Here is a 19,879-nt window from a genome sequence, read left to right on the forward strand (position 1 = left end):
CAAATCACTCACTGACTTCTATAGCAGGATCTAAAGAACACAACAATATAAAATGGTGGAGTTCTAAAGAGCACAATAGGAAGGTCAACCTCTAAACAGAAGATGCTTAAAAGCATACATATCTGACAGTAACATGTCCTCAGATGCTTTAAGGTGTTTGCTACATAATGGCATAAAAAAAGTAAACAAATTAAATGAGGAAGAAGTTCCATAGTAAGGTCAGGGTTTCTCTCAGCTGCAAAAACTGGGCATCCAGTCAAGGGCAGCGGTCCAGGGTTTCTCTACAGCCAGTAGACTGACAGATGTTCTTACTTCAGAGACTTGAAAGCCACCAAAGGACAAATGACAAATATAGAAGGGATGAATTTCACCACAAGGAAGTTTTCTCAGCTCTTCTGAAAAGCAATATATCAATATTGTTTTGTACCTAATAAGAGGACCTGAAGAGTTACTTACTGGTTCTGCCTCGTCCTGTCATTCGTCCCCCCTCACCATCTGCATACATGGATGACACAGTAATAGCATACGGTGTGTCAGGCTGCAGCTTCTGTATCACCACACTGTTCTGTCGCCCTCCAACAGTAGTCTGCAGCAAAACAAAAGGAAAATATTCAAATCCCTTTTATACTGTTTCTTTTGTGCTTACTGCTACAGTAAAGAACGCAAGCATTTGATGCAGAGTGGAAAACACTGCGATGTATCAAATGTTGCAATTTTCTTGTGACTGACACTGACAGTAGACACTGAACAGTAGTAGTATTTAGTAGGTATTGGGTTTAGCAAGTTCAGACACAAAGCCACTATTCTTTAAAGTCTCTAAATTTGCATACAACCATAATTGTATATAAACTCCCAGTTCTGTAACCGCACAAATTATAGTATAACTCCTATCACTGTTTGTACTTTTAATACTATCTGCCCATTTTCAAAGCCTATTCAGGTAATGTGCTCAGCATAACACTTCAAAACATCTGCTGATGAAGAACTGACAATGAGCAAGCATTTACACATCTTCAAATTTCATAGTAGTAGATTATTTCAATTTACAGGCAGACTATTTTAGCTTACAATCAAAGGGGCTTCTTCTACTCAAGTGTACAAAGCTCCTTTCAAAGCACAAATGCTTTTATCATCCCATTATGGCTGCCTCTACCTTTCAGTATCTGATTGCCTTTCAAAACCTGACCCTAAATGATCATGATGGTCTCTGCAGTTCTGTGTGCAGTTTTTGCAGACCTTTTTTTCTGTCTTCAAGTAGCATTTGATTCCTCTCGGTGCTGAGGCCATTAAAAGTCAGGTAGGGCAATAAAAATCCTCCAGAAATCATATTTTAAATACTTTGGTGGGGACTATTCTACTGCCTACACAGCATCTACAGTTTAATAAATGCCAGAGTAACAAAAGAAAACAAAGAATTATGATCATGGGACTGCAAGTCATTTGCAAGCAGACATTAAATGCCATGAACAGAGTATGAGAGTTCTGTGTGCTCCCCTTAAATAGAGGTGTTTTCTCCAATGGGCACTGTTGACTCTATCCAGTTGTAAGCAATTAAGTCTGTTAACTGTATTCTTTGCACAGATTTCAAGAGAATAATGAGAATTCCCTTTTTACTCCACTGTCAGCAATGAATTACAAATATTACTAAAACATATTGCTGTTCTTAATTTCTCTAGTGATTTCTCACTAAAATTGTGTTCGGCTGCTCAACATACATTTCAATTACCTCAACCCACATGCATGTTGATCAGAAGAGAGTTAAAATGGGTGTATAAGTATCTAACTGATTCTAAAGTAAATATTCCTAGATATACTTCTGAACATGTGTGACCTTTTATTACAGGAGCAAGCTAAATGAATGTGGTTCTCATCTGACACTGCTCCTCTGACTCATTTGACAGTAACCACAACAGCCTCCCACTACAGAATAGGGCATTTTTAAGTAGCACACACGTCTGATAAACAGCCTGACTGAATTACCATTCCCAGGCTGCGTTGTACAAGCTGCCAGTAGCCAAAACAGTTCATGCTGACAACATAGGGAAAGCTGGCTGCTCATAATGTACTGTCTCTTCATAGCATTATAGCTTCTCATCACAGTAAAAGAGTCTAAGATACCCTAAATACTTCATTAGCACATGTTTTGTATGGATTTCTCTTTACAACTGCTACCTGTGTGGTTACTCTGACCCTAGAGTGGTGGGCGACAGTCTCAACTGTTGACAGCATGTTCCATAACAAGGTCTTCTGACAGGATGGGAACCACACTATGAAAACAATGGCAAACTCTGGACTGAAAATAGTCATGGTAGTTCATATTATTGACTATTCTGATACCTGTATCTATGATTTGTAGCCTGATTTATTCTTCAGCACATTTTATTTTAGTTTTATCCATAGACAAACAGTTGGGGCGTGTGAACTCAAAGATCTTTTCTAACCTAAATTAGACTATGATTACGTGATTTATGAGAAAACAGAATGCATCCAGAGATATTGCTGCTCAATTAAGAGTATTCTAACTTGGACTTGAAAGGGGAGGAAAAAAAGGTAGGAGTATATACTTATTCACTACAAATATAAATCTTCACACAAAAGGTGATTAATATATACAGTGTTGTACTTTGAAAGAAAATATCCTAATGGACTGCTTTGCAGGAGGTTGCATTTGAGATTGAATAACTTTAGCATTTCAAAAATAGTTACCAACTGTTCAGGGCCATCCCCACTGATAGGCTGGTAAATGATCCTGTATCTCTGCACCCGACCACTGGCAGGATCCCACTTGACAGTCAAACTGTGTGAAGTAGCATTGTACACCTGAAGGTTTCGTGGGCCACTCTTTGGGGCTGAGAAGCATAACAAAGAAAATAATAAATATGCAGTTCCCCAAAGAGCAGAGACAAACATTTCATTCTTACTTTTAGAGCTGCATGAATGCCTGATCAAGAGCAGAATGTATTAAGTACAGGGGACCATAAACTGTAATGTTTGTAAAATAATAAATATGTGGTAATCTGGTGTTTAGTATTCTTCCAAATACACAGTAATATTTATCAAATGATCTCAGCTTTTTAATGTCAACATTTCTCACAGTTTAGAAAAAGAGAGCTATGAGTTTTCTTCAATAAAATGGTACCTGGAAATTTAGATTCTTACCTTGTGTAGTGATAGGTACCAAGGGTACTAGGAAAAAAGAAAGAATTTTCAGAATTCTTGTATGTGTACGCCTTCTATTTCAATAACTATGAAAAACAACATGCAGTATCCCTTTATTTACTTACATGTTCTTTCACTGCCAATGAGCTCTTCACTTTCTGATTCATCAGGATAGATGGCAGTAACTGAGACATCATATAATGTATCTGGATTCAAATTTTCAAAGACCAAACTATTCTCATCCCCATTTAAGATAGTCTTGTGAAGAAATTTAAAAAAAAAAAGAAAAAGAAAAGATAAATAAACAAAACCAAAAGATACAAATGAAACAAGTAAACAGAGAGTGGGATATAACTAACTTTTTGCTCAGTAACATCACTGAACAGGGCTGTAAGTATGTGCAGTATATGTATGTAAGTATGTGTAAGTATGTGCCTTCTCACTGAGTTTCCAACTTCTAGGCCATTTATCAATTACATTTTTGAGTTTAAAAATACACTCTCTGAGAGACTGCCCATAAAAGCATAAGATTGTCTGCACTTACCTCCTGTTTGTCCCCTCTTCCATAGGGACCCCATGTTATTCTATAAAGAGAGACATCTGGAGCTCCATGATCCCAAGTACCTCTGAAACTATTTGTGGTAATATCTGTGATTCTGAGATTGACTGGTGCTGGCACAGACTCTATTATGAGAAAAGGAAAAATATTCCACAAAATCTAACTACAAAATAAATACAGTTAAACAAAGGAATTACTCAGACAAATAATTTAGAGGATTATATAGAACATTCATCTCTCAGTTATCATGCTTCCAATGACTACAATCAAATGCCATAGTATATAACCCATTCCACTTGCTCTAAGCAAATTATTCTTCATGAGGTCACATCATTAGGTCATTATCTGATGAAGCATATCTCAGCAAAAGTCTCAACTCACATGCCTATTCAAAACAGCTGAAGCCCTGTCTGTTACATTTTGGAGTTATATGGAGCAAATATGAACTCCCAAAGACACAGGTCAAGTTCCTGCATGAGTTTCTTGCAAATCTTAAAATTCTTTATATAAGCCAAATAAGTCACCACTTATTTAGAAAGAATTCACAGAGGTTAACTGTAGGTTAAGGAGGGAAAATATTATAGCCACTGGGAAGAAATATGCAAATAGGTAGAACCAGAGAATTAAACTAGAAATAATTTCTTTGGCAGACTTTTCCTCTTCTTTCCTTACACATACTTTCACACAAAACCACAGGTGCAGAGCAAAGACTAGCACAACAGCAAGCAGGAAATCCCACAAACTTTTTAAAATACATCACACTACCAAATGAAAAATTCAGAAGAAAAAATGAGAGAGAATGTTAATGGGTTTTATTAGGAAAAACTTACGAGTGACAGCTTCTGCATTTGTTGGTATGGATTCCCCTTCATCATATACAGCAACAACTTTTATATTGTACAGTGTTCGGGAGGAAAGGTCAGAGAGAGTAATGCTGGTTTTGAGTCTGTCAAGTTCCACCTAAGAATAAAAATAGTGACTTAAAGGATTGTAAATTGCTCTATTTTTTTATGCTGCATTTGGTCTAATGGCAGAAATTCCTCCACTGGAAAACAAAGAAGCATTCTGCAATAAGTTTTGTCATTTCCCCTAAATTCACACCTGAATATTGAGTGTACTCTACTAATTCCTTTGTAAAATGCATTATATCAGATACACATAGTACTTGTGCTTTATTCCTTTGGAAACAAAGTTGCAGACTGAACATTTGGAAAATTCTGGTTCCTTTAAAATACAAATTTAATTCTCCAGGAAGTTTATACCTAGCAGCACATTCAAGCAAAGCTTGTACTGAACTAAAAGACACCTCTAACAATGCTCCCACATGTTCTATGATTAGGCAAAGTGGCTATCATACCTTTATTCCACTATCCAGTCCTCTTAACTGCGAGCTGTTCTTAGACCTTGGCAGTATGATATTTAAGCAGAGCATAGAAATTACTATTTACCAAAACATATGAGTCAGTTCAAGGATTTTTCCTCTCTGGAGGAGAAGGAGGAGAAAGAAGGGAGTACCCAAGAAATCTATCTTGTGCTGAGTCAGTTTCCAAGAAAACAATACCCCTTCCTGACTGCAACCACTATGAACTGATGTTCTTTACTCTACCTGGTGGATTATAACAGTACCTTTACTATTATTTTAATCTAGCTTCTCAAAATAAAACCTTGCTAGTACTTTAAATATTTTACCTCCTTTACATCAGCATCATCAGCTATTTTGTATCTTAGGATGTATTTTCGAACTTTTCCTGGAGCAGGATCCCAAACGACATTCATGGTGCTGTGAGTAACATCTTGAATTTTTAAACCTCTGGGTCCAGGCAAAGGTACTGTAAAAATAGTGATAGTAGTAAGTGAATGTTTTTCATAGCATAGGTATAAGTCTCTCACAGATGGAAGTGAATTCTCTTCATGTCTTTCAGTCAAAGATTTTCAGTGAGTGAAGGCAATCCCTTTCTGACAAGTTCATTGTCCTGGGCATTAGATGAGAGAGTTCAGAAGCTAAATTTCCCAGCAATGAGCAAAATAGCTATAAACTGTGGTAGTTTCACCTTTATAATTATAAGCACAGTATTTCCAGAAGTATCAAGAATTAAGACCATAACTTTTGGTGACAATAGCCACTTTTCATCTATGGTTAATGGTTTAAAATTTTTAAGGACATAAAAGTAGCCATGCTGCATGTATCTAGACCAGAAGCCTGCCTCTGCCAATAGGAAATGTTTAAGGAAAGGTATAAAAAACGAAGCCATTTTTAGATCTATTTTCTTCTTGATACAGCATGTTTCTTTAGTATTTCCTATGCTTAAGAGGATGTCTGAATTCAGGAATGAAGTTACTAAATTAATACAAGCAAAATCAAAACCTTTTTAAAATAATGTGATCCCAAGATTTCCTTCATTATTCAAGTTAAAAATGATATTGTTCCCTTTTAGTAACTGGACCCTTGTCATTGAAATTGCCTTTGAGGTCTTTGGGAAATACATGAGTCTTAGAAAATGCATAAAATGTGATTAAGATGGTCTTCTAAATGAAACAGATGATAAGAAAACTATTGCATGAAATACAATTAGAATTCGATGTTGCTGAAGCAACAACAAAGCAAAACTCAAGATGTCCATACACGTCACTTCTTGTGTGGTGAGGGGGTCACTCGTCATATCGCCAAACAACACATAAGCTGTTAAAGTGTACTCGGTGTTGGGGATGAGATCTACCAGCTGCACCTCATTCACTGACGGTCCCACACGCATCTGCACACGAAAAATAACACACCATGTTTAAAAACTGAAGAAAGCAATGACAGAAAAGCAAGCAATGATATAACTTCAAGGGAATTTTGTTTGTGAGATCCACAGTATATTTACAGTTTCCTGACTGATGTCATTGTATGTAATATCCCAGTAAGTTCACTACACTTCAAGAAGTACATGCCAGTCTTCTGACCATTATGATAGTCTAACAGTTTTTCTTAATTTATTTTTGGTAGAGCACAGGTAGCAAACACAAATCCTCGCACCTCTTTCTCTGTGGCTGGGACTGTAGCATTCACAGGTTCATATGTTAATAAATAACCAGTAGCCCCGTTGAGAGGTTCCCATCTCACTCGCATATAAGTTGATCCAATGTCATAAACATTCAGGTTTCTAACTGAAGAGATTGGCACTGTCAAATAAAAAAATACATAGTAATTTATTTCTTCCAGCTTCTTAATATTTTTTATCATAGGTCATACTGCTGAGAATATTGCACATAGGTATTAGGGCATGTTATGGGTAGCAGAGAGGTGATCTGCAAACAGTGGTATTTAAATTCTTAGTTCAAGCATGAGGTAATGGCCATACCATTTTGAATGTGTCCACAGATTTTCTACATGCACCACTAAAACTCTTATAAATCTGCACTGGAATATTTTAGTCTTGTAAAAAAGTAACATTAACTCACTTGAAAATTCTAATATGAAACAACATGACTGACTTGGGATCTGTGCAAAGAGGATTTTTTTACTTTCTTTTTGTTTCCTATATTTCTCAAATTATTAAATAAAGGAAGAGTTTCCCTGGAGCTATATCAAAAAGTAATACAGACTTCATAAAAGTTATACACATATTTTAAGGATTTTTGACAAGCCCAATACAAAATGAAGAAGTGAAATATACAGCAAACATTCAATATTACTAAAGAGGCAGGTCACCCTATGCTGCATACAACGTAAATATACCTGAAATTAATCATCTAGACAGCTCATAGGAGAAATATAGCTGACTTATAACTCACAGAAGTGGCATCATTATGTTGAATTAGCTTTTGCTAATTATAAATAATTCTGTCTGGTAATAGCAGAAATTAATTGCCTAGCATAAAATATTAAGGAATATATATTTGTTTATGATCAGCTTTCAGGAGTTTATAAACTCTGTCTTTGATTCGTGTCTGTTGTTCTTGTTTTATACATGCATTCTTTATGAGCCTAGGAAGAAGCTGAGACAAATATTTTCTACCACATTACAGTTTCACTTTGCTGAAGTCTTCCAGACAACCAGGTCTGAACAGTCAGAGTAACACAATATAGTTTGGTAATTCAAACTAAACATTTTACTTCTGCTAAGCGGAAAATCCATAGTGCTAAAAGCTCTACTGGACAATTCCCCAGGTGCCAAACAGGCAGTTGACATGTTATTCATGACCCATTTCTAACTTACAAGTTGTTTCCCTGCCGATCAGAGGTTCACTGCTTTCATCTTCTACCACAGAAAACACATTAACCACATATTCTGTTTCAGGTTGCAGATCTTTCAGAACTGTTGTTCTTTCCATCCTACTTACATAAAACTGCAAGAGAAGCAATGTTAATCACTGCAAGACAAATATGTTTATAATCTTATCTCTAAGAAAAGCAATCATTCCTTGTGAAACTGCAGAAATCAATGACAAGGAGGTAAGTCTGGTCTCAATTTTGTATACATTGTGTCTGATAATATAGCATTATTTTTACAAAGCAAGCTGTGGGGAAATCTCAGATAGACATTTATTTCAAATTGAGCTGGATCTGCTTAGCATCACTTTCAGTGCATTCTGATTTCATGCATGGTTTACACTTCTATATCACTAAAGAACATAAAGAAAGGACCAGGGAAAAAAGGGCCACTTTGGGAAAAATTTCAAAATCTATGATAATTTGGATGGTTACAGCACAAGACATTAGCAATGTCTTGCAGAACAGAAATTCCAGGAAGTAGTCAAATTTGTCACTGAAACTCAAACTTTAATTAATCTTGAACTGTCCATGAGCCAAATATGAGTTAAGATTTAAAAGCCACAACTGGAGATGGGAAATTCAGAGCTAGGTATGTAGAGGCACCTAACTACATTCATCTAAACACTTCATTTTCCTAAATACTATTATTTTTTGTTAAAGAGCAATTCAGATTTCCTAGAACCAAGAGTTGCCAGCCACTGGTTCTCTGTGTAGAGAAGTAATAACCAATAAACAGTTTGAAATCATACAGTGTTAATCTAAACACTTCTCACAACCTGTATCCCCCACTATCTTGTTTTTCACAAAGAAGAAAATGCTTTAAAAAGAAAAGGGGGCCTACCCATGAGTATGGTCAGAAGATTTCTGGAACAGACTAATATAACTAATTCAACTAATGCATGACAGTGGAATATGAAAATAAAGGAGTTAGTAGAAATAGAAGACAACTCTTTATAAGAAATATATTTTACTTCTGGATTCATGATATTAAAACAACCAAAGTAATATATATGCTTATTTTTTGTAATTTTGTGTATCATTTACCAAAGCATGATATTCTTGACCTTAGAAGCATTTTTAAGTTACTGTTATATCCTACTCAGCACAAATTCAGAATGATATTATGGATGTCCAAGGTTGTACTGGACAATATCAAAGGTGAACATACAATACTAACCTGTTTAGGGCTACCTCCAGAGGTAGGATAATATTCAACTCTATATCTATCAACACTCTCAGGAGGTGGGCTCCATCTCAGTCTGAAAGAACGAGGTGTCACTTCTGAAATAACTAAATTTGAAGGAGGCGGCAAATCACCTGCAAGAGGGAAGCAAATTAAAAAGATAATAATGTCTCTTATCAGAGGGGGGAAAAAACACTTCACATAGTTGCCTATATTTCTTTTTCCTCATGAGTTCTTAAAACAACTGCATTAAGAGATAGCTCAGCTTAACACACTCAAGACTAAACAAGTTCCCTTTAATTCCTATTCCACCTTCACCACCAGTGTTTCACAGAAGAATCATCAGCTAACATTACTGTTTTTCCATGCTCATCTTTGCTTTTGGGCTGTCAGACTTGATAAAAAATACTTGAAAAAATATTTGAAAAGAGCAGGGCTGCTAAAATTTTCCTTATTGGATGACTATCATCAAAAAACATGCCGCAATGAATAAAAAGCTGACACACTGAGAAAGATACTTCACGATTCTGGGGAGAAAAAGAGGGCACATCCAGCAACGTCACGCTGTGTTAGCTGTAACACAGTCACTGTTGGAAGGAAAGGATGAACCCCTACAGGGTAGTCCAGGTGGTCTGCACAACTTCCTTACACCAACAGCTGAGAAAACAGCCCCTGGCTAACACAGTGTTCCCAGTAAGTAATAAAAAGGAATTAGCAGCGCAAGCACATACATGGAAAAAGAATGAAATAGACTGAAAATCTGATGTACCTGGACCTTTCACACTGTTACACAGATTCGTGGTTACATTATCAACAATGGTAGCCAGGAGGGAGAAGTCTGCAACATTGTAAGCATGGATGTCATCTGGATCCGTTGCAATCTGCTTCAATTCACTTTCATCTGCGTTTTTAATACCTTACAAGAGAAGAAAGTAAAATCTGTTAGAAATCATGGCCATGAAGCACAATAACATGCAATTAAGTCCCTAAACACAATTATTTGCATAACCTTTTGCGTACTTATGTATGTGGCCACTTCTCTGCACGTTTAGCAGATAAGCAGGAGGGGGTTGCTGCAGGCCATCCCTTCACACACTACTCACCAATAGCGTACAGTTCCACTCCCTCATCTCTGAGCTTTCTTGAAGGGGTGACTACATCATCTTGTGATTTGCCATCAGTGATGAGAACACCAATTTTGCGAGCTCTGGGCCTTAAGCCTGCAGCCGGTCTGAAGTTGTTTCTTAAGATGAAATCCAAAGCCATTCCTAGCATGACACAAAGAAAGTAACCATCACTGGAAACTATTTTCATATAGTAGTCACGGTAAAAGAAATTAGTGCATCCATCCTAGTGACTTCACTCTGACAACACAGTTTATTTCCTTCTAGAAGGATTTTGAATCTAGTTTCAGCCCATAATCTAGACTTCTCAGTAACTGATACTATTTAGTGCTCTCTTACCTGTTGGCATCACCCTCCTAACTTCTACTACCCTTCTTTTTGGTTCCTGGTTATTGTCATCCCAACCCTGACATGGAACTGACCTTTCTTCTTTTTATAGGCTAAACAGCAACACAAGCACTTCATCACCTAAAATCTCTTCTAACACATTTTTCCTGAGTCTTTAAGCCTATGCTGGGCCTGTTCTTTTCCAACCATGCTGAGCTGAGCTGTTAAGTCTGTTTCATCACAGGCACATTTGATTTCACTGAACAATATCAGGGTCAGCTACTAGAATCTTTTTCACTGGACCTTAAGTAAAATCCTGGTGCTGTGACATACCTGTTAGAGTATTGCCTCCTTTGTAGGGTAAGTTGGCTACAGCCTCTAACAAAGACTGTTTGGTTCGGTAAGAATTGAGATTCCATTCTGTCCTGGGATCACCACTATACTGTGCAAGACCTGGGAAAAAAGCCGTCATTTACTCAGTTGTTATATGTCTCTGTAGCAGGTATGGTCCATTTTCCCTCCAATATATGAGAGCTTACCAATCTGTACTTTGTCAGGACCAATATCAAAAACTTCAACAATACGGGCAATGAAGTTCCTGATGGTTTTAAAATTTGGCCTCCCGATACTCCATGAGCCATCCACCAGCAGCACAATATCAGCTTCTGCTCTGGTTCTACATTCTAAACCTGCCATGTCAACCAGAAAAATATAGCCTTAGCATGATGGTTTTCTTTCCCCATCCTTTTAGATGACATATGTCATGAGTTAGCTTCCAAAATAGCTCTAGTTTTATTCACTGGCACTCCGTCAAGTATGACCTATTTGAGAGCATTATTCACACTAGTCAGTGGTTCCATGGCAAAAGCTGTCTAAATTCCTTCATGTATGTTTCCTTTTAAAAATAAGCCTTTGCAAATGTCAAGGCCAGTGTTCTCTATTGTCATGTCATTTTCTGTTTTGGTCTTTAAAGATGGCTGATAACTTGATTTCAGAAATTTTGTACAAGACTACTAAACGAACCACTGATATGGCAGTAAGCACTATTAGGTTACACAATTTTATGGTACTTTAGTCTGTCACATATAGCTAAACTACAGACTAATTTTCAACAATGTAATAGTGGGATTAACAGCATATATTACAATCACTTTCAAATAAATAGCATTCTTCAATTTTCAGGGGAAAAAGACATAATAAAACACATGGTATAGAAGTTTGCATGTACAGAAAAGAAAGAGCACAATCCAGAGAAGACACACAAGTATAAACACAGCTCAAGAGATACAGAGGGAACAAGAACAAACATTCATATAAAGCTGCAATGTTCCAAAAAGGTAGGAAGTTATTTCAGATATCTTCAGTTTACAAATTACAAAATAAAATATGCATCATATTGTTTTCATCACAAGCAAAATCACAAAATGTTTATACAAAACAGAAAGATACAATAATTTTATCCACAGCCATTTGCAAAAAAAAAAAAAAAAAAAAAAAAAAAAAAAAAAAAAAAAAAAAAAAGGCCAAAATCCTTTCCCTCTTTTTTTCCTGTAGATTTTGTTACCAGCTGCAAATTTTCTGGCTTCCTGCCATCAGAGCTTCTGGTCTTTATATGGAAGAAATCCCATTGAGAAAAATCATCCACACTCATCACAGTTGAAAGATATTGTGATTTCATATATGTTCCACAGAACTGATCCAACACTGTAGACTCATGAATATAACTATTCCATGTACCTGGGGGTTAAAAGCATGATCCTCTTCTGCACAGAAAATATAGATCTAGTCTTTAGTCAGGACAATAGAATCAGTTGGGAGAAGGGTTTAAGTCAAACCACGTTAGTTAAAAAAAATGCATGCATAACTTTAATATGGAAGTTAAAGTTAACTTTATGTACAATATAAAAGTTAATCTATTTTGACTTTTATGTTTCTTCCAACATATTATAGTCCCCCACATGGAAAATTCTAGTAAATGTGCCAGATCTAGGGTGATTTTTTCCCCCCATTAATAAATAATTTACTATTACATTTACAGTCCAAGACATAAATTCATTTTTCACATTAACCATGACTTAAATCCATGCATTAATAAAACTAATCATCTTAAAGAGTATAACACCAAAGACCAGAAATGAGAGCTGATATAATGAAAAATAACAAACCACTTGGTGAAATTTTTGTTGCCAGATATATTATAGCTTTAGTCTAAAATTACTGATGGCCTGTTTTGGGGTTTTTGTCAGTTTTATCCTCTAGTATTAGACAGAGGAGGACATCAATTATTTAAAAAGTTTCTAAAAATGTTTCAATAAAGTTATATACAAGATGAGTACTTTTTACACAGCCCAGTGTGAGCTAAGCAAAACTATAATCAGCAGTCAGAAATTTTTTTTTTCTTTAACTCTGAACGGACTTTGCAGTTAGATTATTTCTCCTCACCTAATTCTCTCTGATGCATTGAAATGGCAGAGGAGAAAAGGCTTTACTTATTCATGTATACTTGGCTAGTCAAATGTAGACCTGCTTTTTTATGCTTTCCATGAGCCACACCAAAGGGAGATAAAATCATAACATTCACAGAAACCTTAAAAGAAAGGTTTACTAGCTACACAGAGAGAAGCTCCCAAGTAGGTACTGGAGAGCACTGTGAAATTGCCTTTGTGAAAAAGTATCTTCCTACTATAGAAAAAAAAACAAAACAAAAGAGTAAACAATGACTGTGTTAAATATAAACTCAAATAATATAGATTAGCACTAGGAAATTCCCAACTATCAGAATTTTGTTCATTATATCATCTTAGTCTTAAAAGTAAGAGTCATCATATCAGGACAAGTAAAGGGCCAACAATCTGCTTAAAATTCCTTGTTCTACTCCTGAGAAGACCCCCGTAGATGAGCCATGATCTCTGTTCAAGAATTTGACCTTATGTGATTTAACACAGATGTGGACAGCTTGAAAATGCAATGCAGATGGCCTTGAATAATCAGCAAAACACAGGTTGCCTGTGTTATCATCTTTGTAAGATCATCTGAAGGGTGCAGAGGACTAGAATTGTGAACTGGGGCATGCTTTGTAGTCATTTCAGACCAGGGTTTGTGTCATCAGGGAAGGGAATATAATGAATCCTGTAAACAATTATGTATGTGCTTTAGAAAAACAAAAAAGAAATGTAGTAAACTTTTGATTTTTTTTTTAAATCCAAAATACAAAACTGCCTTTTCTTCAAATCAGTCATGTTTACCTCTAGATAAAAATGGCTCCGTAGTAGTATCTGAAAGGGTGGTCATTTCTTGTCCAACCAGAGGGTTGCTCTCTCCTCCATCAAACATCCCAAAAACATTTACCTTATAGGTAGTTCCTGCCCTGAAATAGCCAAAGAAGTGTGCTTTAGTTAAAATCATTTGGCTAGTTAAATGCTAAACACTTGGCTTATTAAATTCTCACAGGAAAAAAAATACCACATGGAAAAGAAGGTGCCAAAAGTTGAAGCCCAAATACTGGCTCTTCCACAAGTCATTGGTGTTTCAACTATTTAAAAGCTGATTTTACATCCTATACTTAAATTCATAGCCTTCCTCATTCAAGTTATTTAGTTTTGTAAAGAGAAATTGTGCAGAAAGCCAGAGATCATGTTAGGAAAGCTAAAGCCCTGATAGAACTAAATCAGGCCAGGGACATCAGGGGTAACAAGAAAAGTTTCTATGGTACATTGATGATAAAAGGAAGACTAGAGAAAAAATGGGAACCCTCCAGAAGAAAACAGGAGACCCAGGATATGGAGAAGGCTGAGGTACTGAATTATATTTTTGCCTGTTTTTACTGAAATGGCTCCAGCCACACTGCTGGAACATGATTTTCACCCTTTATTCTGCACACGTAAGATCCCACCTGAAGTACAGCATCCAGCTCTGAAGTCACCAATAGAAGAAGAGCTTGGACCTCTTCTGATGCAGCCCACACATCACTCCTAGTCCCTGCACTTCCCCATCTGAGGCAAAAATATAATTTTTGGTGGTATGACACTTGAACAGGGTCCCCAGAGAAGTTGTGGGTGTCCCATCTCAGTGCATCAAGACCAGGCTGGACGGGGCTTGGAGCAGCCTGATCTACTGGAAGGTGCCTACTGCAACAAGGTTGGAACTAGATGATCTTTAAGGTCCCTTCCAACCCAAACCATTCTATGACTGCATGATTCTTTGACTTAATGATCCTATTTTAACTATATTTAGTATACTTGCTTAACAACTTTTCACTTGGTGTGAAGCCTGCTTTAAAAATCCAAGCCTCTGAGAAAATGAATCAAGAGCTAAACTAATCATCTTTTGAGAAACGAGACAAGAAACATTTGAGAGGAAACTCTAGAAATCCCAAATATCCTTCAGTATTCCATTATCTTTCTCATATATGAAATACATAATACAGCTCCAGCCTGTATCTTTCCTCCTTCAGCTCCTGTGAGAACATCACAAGAGATGTAAATGGATAATCATAGAAAGAAACCGTCCAGGTACCTTTCAGAGATTTTCAACGAGATTTTCATTGCTAATTGACAAAATCACTTGCTTAATTTACAGTAGATTTTGCCAGGCATTTCAATACCAGATTATTATTAAACTAAATCCGAGGTTAAAATTATTTAAAGGAAACAAAAAACATGAGGGAATTACCATACCTAAGCTCCTCCAATACCACTGTGCTGTCATACGGCCCCACTATTAATTCTCCAAGACTCCCATCATCTTCAGTAGGGTGGAAAGTTACTTTGTACCCCTTCACTCTCCCTGGGGCTGGCTCCCAGGTTACTCGGAAACTTGACATAGTTGAATCAGAAGTTCTCAGATTTCGAGGTGGCTTAAATGGAGAGGCTGAAAGGGTGGGAAAAAAGGAGTTTAGATCAGGCCCACACATGGAAAAATCAATAAGTGTGCTTTTAAGTGTATATATACACACATATATGTAAATCTAGTATTACTGACAGTCCTAAACTCTTTGTTCCTTTCTTTAGACACAAAATATTAAGAGATGAAGGACGAGATTCCTGTCACTTAATTTTAGCTATCTAACCAATAGGTACATGGTCTAAGTCTACAGTAGAGGCTCCCTCTGCAGTCAATGGACTGAGGGATAAATTGCCTGGCAGCTAAAGCAACTTCACCAACCAGAGGTGTGGCAGTGTGTCAAGAAACAATTCCTCTGAGGAGTGCCAGCAAAACAGCTTGAGGTTTTTAGGTCAGGAGCAACTTCCTTGGAAGACTAACAGCTGCCCACTGCAGGGCAGTACCCACAGACAGAGTGGTGAACAAGCTCCTGCTAGCTTCTGCATTTTATGCAGATTGTGCTGGTGTGCCACTGTAAAGTGCAGTCATGGAAAACAATGCAGCAGTAACCTCAAAGTTAAAAAAAGAAAAAAGGAATTAGAGTAAACAAAAAAGTTACCGCTATAGCTTTGGCATGACAGACAAGAAAAACAGAGTTTGCCTTGTCCCTGTGCCTATGCAATTGTCTAGTTATAGCTGAAATATCATAACTGTCCTCCTATTGTGAATTCTGCTGAGAAATTGCAGATACACTCCCACTCACAAGGAAAAGTACAGATTCTCTGTCTCATCTCTCATCATACTCCCTGAACTATCATGACAGCTTCAACTAAAAAGATGACTCAGGCCTCACTTGCTTCCAAGGAGTGTTTACCACGACAGTTATTTAGACTGAAAGCAGAGGCATATCTGCATCAAGATGAAGAGTTCAAGAATTAAAAGCAGCTGGATGATCTAAAATTTATCTCAGTATGATTCTCAGCATTAAAAACTAGTTATTGGTAAAGAGCTGATCAAGTTTTTGTGACTCCTTTATATCAACCACATTTCAGGTTAAGAAGAAACCTTTTCTTAATAACTGAGGTGCTGGTATCTCCACTGTTAGGATACCTTTATCTTACTTCAATATAAATATATTGAACTTCATTCAGTATAACATATATTCAGAAAACAATGGCATGAATTATTTACAGAGTACCTCAGTGAATGGCACTCGTGTCACACAGGAAGAAACATCTTGAAAAAGATTGTATTTTGGTAATAGCTTTCCATCTATGGAAGCAGATAACTGACACTAAATCTGATTGATCTGAACATCTAGAGAATATTTCCTTACAAAAGGTAAGACCAGCATCACATTCATACTAAAGGTAGAGTAGCAAATGAGTTTTGCTTTTACCACAAAAATGCCTTCACTGAGACTTAAATGTTTTATAGTTTTGGTTTCTGAGGGAAAAGACAGCCTGTCCAAAAGACCATGAAGTCAGACTTCCACAGAAGAATCTTCAAAATCATCTACTCCCCCTTTTTACTACCTTGAGCTTTCCACAGAAAATATGGTGACCAGAGAAGACAAACCTAAACAACAGGATACTGGGTAGCTATTTAATCAATACCCACAAGCAAAAGGCAGATTATTCTACAGTTGACAATGCTTGATTGAGTGGTCCTTCTTCCTCACAAAACACCTTGTTTGAATGTCTGATGACAGCATTTCAAAACAATTCTAGTATTTTCAAACAGATTTTCTACCACATTTATATCAACAGCAAAATTTAATATCAACAGTAAAAAGCTGTCCTCAGGCTATGCCACAGTGAAATTTCAAACAAATCAAACTCTTCTCAGCTTCTAACATTTTCATCAATTTTCCTGCCAATTCATGACCTTGGCAGACTCCACCATGCTTTCTACATTTCCTAATTTCAAGCATAAAACTTGCATTATGAAATCCTGTACAACCTTGTGTGGTACATACCTGTTGTTCCTTCTCCTTTTCTTGATTTCCCATGTCCAAAATCATAAATTGGGACCACGGTGATGTCGTACGTAGTTCGGGGCTTGAGTCGCTTCAGCACTATGCTGGTAGCGGGACCATTGACTCTTCCAGACAATTGTCTGCCCCCGCTGCGGGCTCTGTAGTTCACACGGTAGGACAAGACTTTCCCAGGAGAAGGCTGCCATGTAACTCTCATTGTGTTTTCTGTCTCGTTGTCTACTGTCACAGTCCTGGCATTTGGTGACACTTTTCAGTGTAAAAATATGGATAAATTTTTACTTTGTCATCTACACATATATTCAAATGCATGACTACAAAATTAGTTCTGCTGTATTAAAAAAAAAAAAAAAATTTTGCCCTTTTTGAAATTCCAGTATTTGATTGTGGGAAGACACAGAGGAATCTCACAAGCCATTGTTAATTATTTTTTAATTGGAATGGACTGAACCAACAGAGGTGTGGTTTTCACTACTGAGACAAAAAAAAGGGTCTCAGTATAAATTACACGGTAACACAGCATAATTGAGAGTTTCATTTAATGTTTTCAGTATTCCATTAAACAATGAAAGTGATAAATTATAAAGTAATTGATTTTCATGAACACAATGTCCTATAGAGTTCAGGTTTTCTAAGTTTTGAATTTACAGGTCTGATAAGGTATTGGTGAATACCTAAACAGCTGGCTGTTGAACCCCATGCAAACTGTCCTTCAAACAGAGGTGAGTGACTTTCCAAATGCTTGGAAAATCACTCATCACAACATAGCATATGTGCTGAAATAAGCCCATGAACTAATAAAGAATTTTCTTGACAAATTGCAGCATTCAGCTTCTAAGAGATATTTTCCAGACTGTACAAACGGTATAAATAATCCCAAGTGAACAGACAGGTATGCAATGCTGGCTGTCAGCCAAAATAAGCCATCCAGGTTTTGGCAAAGCTGAACCTTCTTGGCATGGTGGAATCGGTCAGTATTTCATCACACAGTAAGGTGGGTTTTGTAGGAACTGACAATTTTAATTGTGTGGATACCAAAAAGATACAATATTAGCTTCAGGCTATTAGCCCCAGGTCTGGGGCTATTTATTGGCCTGTAGCAAGTTCTGTCAGTCAGCACACAGAGTCAGCACAAATGATATGGCTAGGCTGCCTACTAACCTGGAAAAGCTAGAACAGCTGGTGTTGCTGAGCTTGAATAAAGAAGGAAGCTGTGGGACAGCAGTCTGCTTTGACCCTGGGGAGTCAGCTCTTACTAACAGCAGCAATCACTACTCTTGCAAAACCCTAAGAACAACTGCACTGGGTCAAGGACAAAGGTTAAAGTAGTTCAGCAGCCTGTCTCCAACAGTAGTCAAAACAGATGCTTAGGACAGAGCACAAGAACGTGTAAACACAAATGATGCTTCCCCAGAGTCCTCCCTCAGGCTTTGTCTTTGCTTGGCCCCTTTAGGCAAACAACAGAAATGTCAAGCCTCACCCAGAACATCCCTTCATTCATTCTGACCCCTTTACTTGGCCAGTTATTGCTATAAAGAAACAAGTCATCCTTGGTCTCTGTGTTTCTTCACTTTGCCTACACTGCAGGAGAGGCTTTAGCCTGCTCTGATAAATACAACATAATATTTGGCAAATAAGAAAGAGAAGAGCCCCAGAAGGGTAAATAAAAAACATCAAAATCACTCAGTGAGCCTCAGTTTGTAGACTGAGAAGATTGGAAGGGCAATAGCTTGGAAAGGAAACTCATTGATTCTGTGGGAATTTACCCCATCTTTCCTCCTTATTCTATCCATATTTTCTGCACCTGATTTTTAGCAGTCCCACCAAACCTATAAAAGGTTGAATTCAGACAAATGTGCAGACAAAATCATATCTTAACTTGGAAGTAATTCTTGCTGAATTGAAACCTATATGACATAGAAAAGGATTTGTGTGTTTTTTAATGGTCCAACAAAAATGTCAGAATTGGCTGAGCTGAGGAGGCATTTTGGTTTGGGAAAACTTTTCATAAAATAAACAAACAAAACAAAAAATTATGATGAAGAAAAATAAGGTGCATTTTCTTAAAAAAATTATAATTTCATCAAAAACAGAATGTTACAAATGGTGGTAATGTACCATCAGTACTTACCATCAGTAAAAGCCTCTCCTTCTACTGGGTCTCCTTCTCCACTGCTGTAGGCTGCATATACTGAAAACCTGTATTTAGTCTCTGGCTCCAAGCCTTCTATCACAGCATCCACTGTATTTCCAGGGACTGTCTTCTCTCCCATGGTATCATCATAAAGTGATTTCCATAGTATCCTGTAATGGTTAACTGTTCCTGGAGCTGGTGTCCATGATAACCCCACTGTAGTGTCAGTTATGTCTGTGGTAACCAAATTACGTGGTGAGCCACGCTCTGCAAGAAAGAAAACAGCACATTCTCTCTTAAATGCAAATAGCAAAAGTT

The 19,879-nt window shown here is 37.0% G+C and overlaps 1 protein-coding gene across 9 annotated transcripts in view; it reads right to left on the minus strand.

The window, feature by feature from the left end:
• COL12A1 (collagen type XII alpha 1 chain) overlaps positions 1-19,879 on the minus strand; it is a 97,714-nt gene that overhangs the window by 44,293 nt on the left and 33,542 nt on the right. For 6 of the 9 annotated variants that reach the window (XM_079298961.1, XM_079298964.1, XM_079298966.1 and 3 more), the window contains 19 exons: positions 19,559-19,828; positions 17,410-17,676; positions 15,287-15,479; positions 13,856-13,977; positions 11,150-11,299; positions 10,944-11,063; positions 10,263-10,427; positions 9,929-10,075; positions 9,154-9,293; positions 7,921-8,050; positions 6,738-6,883; positions 6,342-6,471; positions 5,408-5,547; positions 4,549-4,678; positions 3,704-3,843; positions 3,285-3,417; positions 3,160-3,186; positions 2,707-2,849; positions 457-586 (listed from right to left, as the gene is read on the minus strand). In XM_079298961.1, the coding sequence (XP_079155087.1) occupies positions 457-586; positions 2,707-2,849; positions 3,160-3,186; positions 3,285-3,417; positions 3,704-3,843; positions 4,549-4,678; positions 5,408-5,547; positions 6,342-6,471; positions 6,738-6,883; positions 7,921-8,050; positions 9,154-9,293; positions 9,929-10,075; positions 10,263-10,427; positions 10,944-11,063; positions 11,150-11,299; positions 13,856-13,977; positions 15,287-15,479; positions 17,410-17,676; positions 19,559-19,828 (2,823 nt within the window). The remainder of the gene's footprint in view (positions 1-456; positions 587-2,706; positions 2,850-3,159; positions 3,187-3,284; positions 3,418-3,703; positions 3,844-4,548; positions 4,679-5,407; positions 5,548-6,341; positions 6,472-6,737; positions 6,884-7,920; positions 8,051-9,153; positions 9,294-9,928; positions 10,076-10,262; positions 10,428-10,943; positions 11,064-11,149; positions 11,300-13,855; positions 13,978-15,286; positions 15,480-17,409; positions 17,677-19,558; positions 19,829-19,879) is intronic. The other 3 variants (XM_079298969.1, XM_079298968.1, XM_079298965.1) reach the window with 2 other exon arrangements.

The sequence above is a fragment of the Erithacus rubecula genome, assembly GCF_903797595.1.
Source record: "Erithacus rubecula genome assembly, chromosome: 2".
Lineage (NCBI taxonomy): Eukaryota > Metazoa > Chordata > Aves > Passeriformes > Muscicapidae > Erithacus > Erithacus rubecula.